The sequence below is a fragment of the Protopterus annectens genome, chromosome 2.part1, assembly GCF_019279795.1.
Source record: "Protopterus annectens isolate FY-2018-M chromosome 2.part1, PAN1.0, whole genome shotgun sequence".
In the NCBI taxonomy this organism is placed as follows: domain Eukaryota; kingdom Metazoa; phylum Chordata; order Ceratodontiformes; family Protopteridae; genus Protopterus; species Protopterus annectens.
The window spans coordinates 1343555745-1343566062 of record NC_056729.1 but is presented as its reverse complement, the minus strand read 5'-3'; the positions used below and the strand labels follow the sequence as shown (position 1 = coordinate 1343566062).

Below are 10318 nucleotides of genomic sequence, written 5' to 3'. Positions count from 1 at the left end.
TGGCATGTTTGATGTAAGTGAACCGAAAATGCCATTCGCTGAACTGAATTTTCACTGAAGTAATATAGACCCTCTCCTTATCCTGACTTATTAAGTCCATGATAAGTCTTTCTATGGTTTTGCATATGAAGTTGATCTGACTTATGACTCTATAATTGCCTGTGTCTGTGGAGGTCCTCCATTATGCAGGGGAATGACTGTAGCTGTTCTCCATTCATTTGGTGCAAAGACTGTATGGAGGCTGAGATTGAACAGTGTTGTCAGAACTGTGACTAAATCATGCTTCGTGCTATTTAAGATGCATCCAGGGATATTGTCAGGACCCATTGATGCAGTATTTTTAGCTTTTGATAGCACTTTTAAAACTTGGTCTTGTGTGACAGCTGGGGGTGTGCCAGTTTCAGGCATATCATGAGGGAATAGGCAGAGGGGAGAGGGGTTAAAGTTAGAGCTCAATTTATCAGCCAGTTGGTTTGCTATATCTTTAGCCTCAATGTAGGCAACATCATTCACAATCAGCTCAATGTATTGCTGTGTTGTGCTTTTGAGATTGCAAACTTTATTATAAAACCTATTGATATTATGGTTCCACCATGTTGGTTACTTTCTGGCATTTGTCTTGCACGTGTACCACTGGATACAGCTGCATCTGTATAGCTGTTTACATGCTGGCATAGTGTGGTGCTATATATACCTGCATATTCAGTGGAGTTAACTGGGTCTGGTGGGAAACTGAAGCTTGCCAATGTATCACTTAGCAGTAGATAGTTTGTCTTAAAGAAATTTCTAAAGGTACCTTGAATGGAAGGGAGCTCTGCTTTCAGTTTTATTTCTAAGGAGAGTGCTTTATTGTAAGTCCTAATACATAACAAAGATATGTAAAGGATGGTGCAACATACTCCTATATCAGTAAGGACAAGATCCAAGATGTTATTCCCCCCCTCCCCCCCCCCCATTGGGTACTCTGACTAATTGTTCCAGGTCATTTGTATTGACAAAGTACAGGAATCTCTGTGCTTGTGCGCTAGTGGTGATGTATGTTTCCCAGTCTAGAGTTAGATAGTTTAGATCACCTATTAAAATGGTATTGAGTTTAATACTGAGTCACTTTAGATCCTTTAGATAGGTGGTGTGGTTTCTTTTGTCATAGAGGGAGTTCTATAGCTAGCTAATGTATGGTACAGGACATTTCCGATGGTTACTTGGAAACAAAGAAGCTCTAGTGCCTCATGCTGCTTTATCAGCCTTGATATGAGTCTCTTATGGATGTAGATTGAGACACCTCCACCCCCCCCCCTCCTGCACAGTAGCTGGTCTAAATGTGTTGAAGATGTTATAGTCCTGCTCAGCCAGAGTGGTCTCTGCTATCTTAAACCATGTCTCAGTCACTATGCAAATGTCAGTGTCCTCTAGGGTGAGAGGGGCTTGTAGGAAGTACAAAAAAGTGATTACTTTCCTCATTGTAGCTAATCTGTCTCTGACTCTTGGGTTTCTTCGATTGCTCTAACAGGGCCTTTTTGTTGCAGTCTTCCCCTTGAGGTCGGGACTGTCTCTGAATCCTAGCCATTATTGTAATATTGTAATTTTTTTTTTCAAAACAGTAATCTACAAATGTTACCAGACAAAATTAAACAGAAACTGCACTTGTGGAGTTGGATTGTTGAATAAGTTTATAATTTTTCCTCAGAAGAATATCACCCAGATCAAGAGCTTGATTCCACCATTGCATCCAGTGATGATGGCTCTTGTCGAAGTATATTTCTGTCTTAACGATTACAATATCCTATATCTTTGGTTTATGAAAGGAAATTTGTCTCATTTGCAATGGGAACAGAAATCCATGACACCATTTTTGGCTGCTGCATCCTGCTCTTTACAAACAAATAAATGAGCAGATCATTTATGAATGAGTCTGGTATGTAGTGCTGCGGCCTGCGGTATTCAAGTGATTCAGCGTAGTGCTCAAAGTACTACTCATGCGTACCTCTATATGAAGTCGGACATGGAAAGGATAGTAACCCAGATGATGAGTATTTCACCACATTATATAAGATGTGAAGTTGGAAGAGATTACGTTGAAAAGAGACTTCTCATCTTTCTACCTCACTTAGAGCTATAACCTTATCAAATATTCCTGTCATATTGGTGTACATCCTATGTATACTGCTGTGCCATCATAGTCGAACTCTAAGCGAATATTATTGATTGTTCAGCCTCTATTTTTGTACTCTTCCTTTTAAAGTGCTGGTTCTAATTCTGTGTGTGTCCCAATTGTGATTTTCAACCATGGAGCATTTTGTCTTGATCAGCCCTTAGTCAGCCACTGCAAACTGCCTCATAGTAAAGGAAGAGACTCATTGTTAAAAATGTTATTTTGAGATGTTCATGTTTGATTTCTACAGGATCTTTCTGCATTACCATGGAAAGCAAATAAACAAGCAAACAAACATACAAACAAATAACTAAACAAATGAATAAAAACTTTGCACATGCATGGTATGGAATAGAGTAAGAATGAGGGAACTACCCCAGGCAGTGAACAATACATTCACTTTTCACATGAGGTGAAAGGTCGTGGGAGTTCTCCAGATATTTAGTACATTTTTTACTTTAGGGGTTGGGTCACAAGTTAGGCATTATTTAGCTAATGTGCATATTTTATTACTGGGAGGTGAGACACATGTAACAAGGAGTGGTGTACTAGAGTATATGGAATTAGAGTTCAAAATGTAACCTTGAGCAATGAACAATGTATGCTTTTCAAAACACAGGTTAGGAGTAGATAGAGGGTACCCTAGACAAAGACATTTAAAGCTTTATTCAGTATGGCTAGGAGGTGGCAGTTAATACCCTGCATGCAAGCACGTTAATAACTACATGTGAAGGGTGACTGCAAATATCAGCACCTTATTTAACTTACATTTCTAAGGACAAGAGTCATCTACACATCATACAGCACTATGTATGTCTTATCTCTGTAAATGACCTGATAGGCAGAGCCATGCTGATATCATGGAAGAACACAGCTCTGCACCACTATAGAACTTCATGATTCAATAGTTCCATAGGCAGGTGCTAATATGTAATCTGTACCATGTAGGTTGAGATTGTGTAAACATTAATTGCACTTAAAGATTTTAATTTTAAATTAATACCGGATCTAATGTTTGTGGACAATAAATTAAACACCTTACTTTCCTGGATGAAATATCTAGCAATTTGATTAAAAAGGGACGAATTTCAAAAAAATGAGGAAAGCAAAATGCTGAATAGTCCAACGTTTTCTGTAGGAGCCACTTTCAGGAGAATGTATTTTATTTGTGAAAGTTTGCAAGAATTTACACAAATAATTTAGAAACAGCTAATGAGAATGCTTAAAGTGAAGCCGGAAAATGTGGGGTTTAATCATTTTTTTTTTATTTTTGAATGTTTTCAAGAATATGTACAAATAATTTTAAAAGAGCAAATGAGAATGTTTAATTTGGTGAAGCAGGAAGATGTGATGTGGGCTTTAATCACATTTTGCTCTGTTTAGATCATACAGATCTGCTCTTGAAAACACTAAAAGAAGTTTGGGGATATTCATAGATCTCCAGAAGAGGAGAAAAGAAGCTTATGCCTGGCTGCAAGCAGGAAAAATTTATTACATGCTAAGGCAGAATGAACTGGTAGACCTGTATATTCAGGTATTTTCTCTATTACTAGTTTCTTCAGACTATGTATTTAACCTGTCAGGGAGGTGATGGTACAGTTACAAAAATGTTGTTTTGCACAATGATTTTAAGAGCTGACTTAATCCGTTAAGCATGGATCATGTTACATTCTTGGGTGAAGATACACTTCTTCGGGGTCTTGAACCACATATTGCTTTAGAAGATCAAGCTGCAATATGATTTTTACTTATTTCATAGTAAAGGAAGAGACTCATTGTTAAAAATGTTATTTTGAGATGTTCATGTTTGATTTCTACAGGATCTTTCTGCATTACCATGGTTTATAACATCCAAACTCTTGGATGTAGAAAAAGACAAGTCTGCATATTGTTATTCAATAGATTAAGGGCAGTATTTGCAAAGCCTGTCTGTAAATGCATAGGGATGATATGTAGTAAAAAAACAAATACCGCAAACCTATGCAATTAACAAAGGCTCTAAGCAAACAAAATAACCCATTTTTGCAGTTTAAATCACATTATTAACAGGAAGTGGTTCAGTTTTTCATTATTAACAGGAAGTGGTTCAGTTTCTAGGTATAGAAATTTTGAAGAAATCTGACAGAGGAAGCTTAAGTACAAGCATTTTGTTCACTACAGCAGTGCACATCCAAAGGGTCTAAAACTGAACATAGTTAGAAGCCAGATAATTAGGATCTCAAGGCTGACTTGTAAAGAAACTAACTTTGAACAAAATATGAGGGAATTAATAATACATTTACACAGACAGGGTTATTGTGAAGGGAAAGTTAATGAAATTGCAGAGCAAGTGAAAAAAGAGAGGACAGAGAAATTCAAACCCACATTATTAGGAGTGAAGTTGCAATGGAACCAACTGGTCAATGCATAGTTACTGATGGTCATAAAAAGATGGATCTCTGGGGATGGGAATATACTTTACTGTGGATAGTTTTTCCAACATGGGGACTCTATGCTCCACACCAGAAGTACATCCCTCATTGGTAAGATCAGACCATAAATTAATTTCACTGGATGTCCACATCCCGACCCCACCCCCAGCCCAGAAAACCACAGTGAAAAACTTCTCAAAAGTGAACTTGTCACTTCTCAAAATCAAAGTGGAATCCTTCAAGGCCCCAGGGCCAGTGGAAACTTCGGTCCAAACTGCAGAATCCTATATAAACGCATTCTACGGACATCTCCAGGAATGCATGGATCATGCTATCCCAAACAAAACCAAGACCCAATCATCCAAAGGCAGGCGTCCAGTCTGGTGGACCCCTGCCATAAATAAACTGTACAACAGAAGGAGGAAGCTACTACATGATAGAGCAAAATCCCTAATAGGGAAGGCATCTCTGATCAGTACTAGCAAAAAATTACAATCCCTCATAAAATCCTCCAAGGCCAGCTTCGAGAGAAAAATTGCACAGGACACCAAAGACAATCATAAGGCTTTTTTCAGTTATGTTAGGAACCTGGGATGCAACTCCCAGACTTGTTCTGAGTTGATTCTAAATGACAAAAATACACTGAACCCACAGACATCGCCAATATCCTGGCAGACAGGTTCAGTGCAAACTTCTCCACCCCCTCCCCCCCAAAAGAGCAAGTATCTATCCCGGCAGAGGGCTGCCTCCCAAACATCTCTGATGCTCAGGTGAAGGCTGCCCTCTCCAAAGCAAAAAACACTGCTTCCATGGGACCAGATGGCATCCCAGGTTGCATCCTACATGAACCCAAGAGGAACTAATCCCTCAAATAAAACAGCTATACAATCTCAGCCTCACTACAGGATATGTGCCCACAGAATAGCGTACAGCAACAATGGTCCCACTCCACAAAGGTGAAGCCTCTACGGACCCTGGAAACTATCGCCCCATAAGCCTGACTAGCTTAGTCTGCAAGGCTATGGAGAGGATCATCATGGAGTTCATAAACAAAGACATTGGGGACCTACAGACACTAGATCCTACCCAGTTCGGCTTTGTCAAGGGCAGATCCTGCCTTTTGAACCTGGTTGACTTCTTCGAAACAGTCACCAAAGCTATAGATGAAGGGAAGGTAGTCCACACAGCCTATCTGGACCTTGCAAAGGCATTTGACACAATACCCCACTCGGGCATCATAGATAAGCTATCCAGCTTAAATATAAACCCCTATGTCACAAGATGGGTCGCAAACTGGCTCAAAGACAGAACCCACAGAGTGAGAGTTGCTGGAGCCATGTCAGACTCGAAACCGGTCACAAGTGGCGTCCCACAGGGTTCTGTCCTGGGACCACTCTTGTTCGGTATATACTTTTCCAAGGTACAGGCAAACATGGAAGGACTATGGCTCACCAAGTTTGCAGACGACTGCAAACTGGGCGCCATAATCGACTCTCCAGCTGACACAAACATCCTTCAAAAAGGTCTCACAGAGACAGATAACTGGTGCCAGTGCCATGGTTTAAAGCTAAATGCCAAAAAATGTATAGTCATACCCTTTGGCAAAAACAATGTGCCCACAAATTACCACATAGGCGGAAACCCATTAGGTACAGAGAATGTTATTAGGGACCTGGGGACCCAAGTTGATAGCAATCTCTCCTTTGAAAACCACATTGCCAAAGTGGTTAGAAAGACCTTCTACATAGCCCACCTCATCATGAAGGGTTTCACATCTAGATCAAGAGAGGTAATCATGCCCCTTTATTCATCCCTCATCAGGCCCATCATAGAATACAATGCCCCTTTTGGGATGTACCTTACCCGACACCTGCAGCAATTAGAGAGACCCCAAACGTATCTCACCAAGAGGATCAAGGGTCTCAAACAAATGCCATATGCTGCTCAGTTAAAAAACTCCAGCTCTACTCAGTTGCATACCGCCTACTTCGAGGCGATCTATGCCAGACATACAAAGCTATGTCAAATCCAGAATTAATGGACATGCTCCACCTTAGTAAATCTAAATCCCTTAGAGCCACACGCTCGATGGACTGGAACCTCAGCACAGAAATAAATAGAACTTGCTGGAGGGACAGGTTCATAACCCAGAGGCTCCCTTTGCTCTGGAATAGAATTCCAGTTCATGTGAGGCAGAGCACCTCTCTGAATCTCTTCAAGAAGAATCTCAATAGGTGGATGGGGGATCGTAGGTTTGTCCCAGGGATTACTCCTGTGTCACTATTAGACAGAGGCACAGTAAACTAAACCTTAAAAAGGGCACAGTATACTCAAATCAAGGGGTGGCGTAAGCCATACAGAATCGGGCTAGGCTTATAATTGCCCCAGGGCAGATAGCCTAGTATGAACCTATGAACCTATGAACCTATGAACCTAAGAAATAAACAACTGAAATATTCTGAAAAGTAATGTAATGGAAGGTAAGGATCCCACAGATCCAGCTCCATAGGTTCATAGGTTCATAGGAGGTTACTAGGCTAATAGCCCTAGGGCCTTTACAAGCCTAGCCATGCAATAACCCAAATACTCTTATTGATCATAATTAGATGGTCATTGCTAGCAGAGCAATTCTGTGCTCAGCACTAACTGCCCCTGTCCATGAGGGGCATAGGTGCCACCCCTGGTGAGAATTTACGGACACCCACTCAGTTGTCAAGATTGCCCTTCAGTAGGGGCATTGAGGAGCTCTGCTTCACATGGAGTGGATGCTTATGCCAGATCTGCGGCAATCACTGGGAGATATATCTGTCACCCCAGCATGTTCTGTTAAGGTGACAGGCTAGGTTGATATCCCTGGAGTGAGTTATTCTTGTCCCATTTGATTTGCAGATGCGCAGCATTTCCATTGGGGCAGGGGCTGAGACTGCTCTGTAGGCCTGGAACAGTTCATCTCTCAACAGCATGTATGATACAGAGTACAGTGACAGGGCTTTCAGTCTTTCCATGTATGTCATGTTTTGGAGGCCCTGGATTGTCTTGGTTAGAAACCTCTGTGGTCTCTCTAGTTGCTGCAGGTGTCTGGCGAGGTACGTACAGAAGGGGAGCATTGTACTCAATTCCTGATCTGACAAGGGTTGAGTACAGTGGAGCCTTAACTTCTCTGGACTTGGATGTGATGCTCCTGTTTATGAGATGTGTAATGTAGAATGCATTTCTTACCACTATGGATAAATGGTGATCGGTTTAGATTGCTATCAACCTGTGTTCCCAAGTCTTTCACCACTCAGTATGAGCTTAGAGGGGTGCTGTCTCTATCATAATTAGCAGGGGCTACTTCTTTGCTAAACAGGATAATGAGGCATTTTTTGCATTAAACTTTAGTCCATGAGTCTGGCACCAATCATTTGTCTGTGTCAGCCCTTTCTGTAACATGTTAACATCATTGGGGGACATTGCGAGTGCAGCTAGTTTACAGTCATCTGCAAACTTGATAAGCCACAAGCCATCTACTTCACCTTGACTTCAGAGGAATAGCTTCCAAACAACAGTAGTGGACCCAGCACATATCCTTATGGTACACCTCTGGGAACTGGTGTACTGGTGGAGGTGGACTCCTGATCTTTGACAGTGTGCATTCTGTCGGTGAGCCATTTGGCTACCCATCTGGTAATGTAAAGGTTAATCCCCAGCTCAGAGAGTTTCACTATGATACTTGAATATGGATTGTGTCTAAGGCCTTGGATAAAATAAGATAGGCAGTATTTGCTGTTTTGCCCTCATCCAGGGCTTTGTTGAAATTTTGAAAGAAGTCCACTAGGTTTAATAAGCAAGATTTAACTTTGACGGAACCAAAATGGGTCGGATCAAGAGTTTGAAGTTCACCTATGTCCTTGTTGATAAGGTCCATGATGATGCCTTCCATGGCCTTGCAGGTAAGGCTAGTTAAACTTATGGATCGATAGTTCCTAGGGTCAGTTGATGGACCCTCTTTGTACAAGGGGCTTACTGTTGCTGCTCTCCACTCTGCCGGGAAAAGACATTTCTCAGGCTAAGGTTAAAGACATTGCCAAGTAGTTCCGCTAGGTATTATTTTAGATTGTTGAATAAGCTTCCTAGGATGTTATCTGGTCCCATAGAGACTGTGTTTTTGGCCTTGGAGAGTACTTGTATGACCTTTTCTTTGGAGATACTCACTGGAGAACTGGTGTCAGGAATGCTTTGGGGCATGTCTGGTGGGGACAGGGGAAAGTTATTGCCAAATCTGTCAGCAAGCAGGTTGGAAATTTTGTCGTCTTCAGTGTGAGTGGTACTTCCACTATATGCTCAGCAAACAGCTAGGCATTCCCTTTTAGGTTTTGGATGTAGCTAAAGCATTCCTTATGACTGTCTTTAGCTAGGGATGCTAATTTAGACTCATAGCTAGCCCTGGACAACTTAACAAGATATCTGATTTTGCTTGTTCAGGTTGTGGAAGGTATTCTTCCTCTGTTGAATAAGTTCCCTCCTGTTCTTAGATATCAGTTTATTTCTTTTGTTGTATAACTTATTTATACTTACAGTCTACCAGGGTGGCTTGTTTTTTTTTGGTAAGACCTGGTTTTGTTCCTGTTAGTACAACCGAGTCAATGCAATTGTTTAAGTGGCTATAGAGGGCATTTGTGTATTCCTTTGCATAGAAGTAAATTTTGGCTATGCTGGCAGGAGCTTTGAAACTTTTCATACCATTGCTTAGTAGGTAATAGTTTGCTTTGGAGACATTTTTTAGTTTTTTTTACTCCTGAGGAGGTGTCAGGTTTGATATACACTGCAAACAAGACAGATTTATGGTCTGGCCTTACCAGGGAGGGCAACACACATGAGGTAGTACAGTGACCCCTCCAACTTGGTGCACTTTAGGTCCAGGACATTTGAGCCCTTTATAGGGGTGTGGGCCAACTGTTCCAGGGTATTTGAATTAACAAAGTCCAGGAACCTCATAGTGATCATGTTTGTGCTCATGTGAGCCACCCAATCAATGGGAGGATAGTTGAAATCTCCAATGACCAAGGTGTTTAGCTGTATTGTGAAAGAATCTAGCAAGTCCAGGTAGGTGGTGTACTTCTCCTGGCTCATGCTGGGGGTCCTGTAGCTAGCGATGATTTGGAAGGATATTTTGCCTATGGTTAATTGGACCTGGAGTAGCTTAAGAAAGTTGTACTGTTTCACCAGTCTCCAGGTGTATTTGGATTTAATGAAGATGGATACACTTCCACCTTTGGTTCTTTCATTCTCGTTTTGGGGTCTGAACATGTGAAAGGTAGTGTAGCCTTGTATGGCTGGGGTGGTCTCAGTGACCCTTAGCATAGTCTCAATGAGGGCACAAACATCAGCATCTTCAATGTGATGAGTGCTTTCAGTGAGTGCAGTTTACTGTTTAAGCTCCTAGCAATAAGCAGCATGACCTTCAATTTGTCTATAGTGATTTCTTTATGTCTGAAGTTTTGTTGTTGGGACATTGCCTAAAAAAGCTACTGAGGGGAAGGCGAGTCTTTGCCAGTATCTGAAAGCCTTGAGGAGACAGGTGAAGACCATCTCTGGCAAAGCAGTGTGGACTGTTGACTATGTCTTTCCAGGGAGACAAGCCAATTATTGAAATCAATCATTTTTTTCTATACCTGCCTGAGACACATGATCTGAGAGCTCGGTCATGTCTGTCTTCATATATTTATTTATTTTTATTTTTATTTTACATTTGTTAACCGGGATAGTCCAGCTG

The 10318-nt window shown here is 41.2% G+C and overlaps 1 protein-coding gene across 2 annotated transcripts in view; it reads left to right on the top strand.

Annotated features, from left to right (window-relative positions):
- SH3TC1 (SH3 domain and tetratricopeptide repeats 1) overlaps positions 1-10318 on the top strand; it is a 773464-nt gene that overhangs the window by 561171 nt on the left and 201975 nt on the right. For both annotated transcript variants that reach the window (XM_044062806.1, XM_044062804.1), the window contains one exon: positions 3536-3686. In XM_044062806.1, the coding sequence (XP_043918741.1) occupies positions 3536-3686 (151 nt within the window). The remainder of the gene's footprint in view (positions 1-3535; positions 3687-10318) is intronic.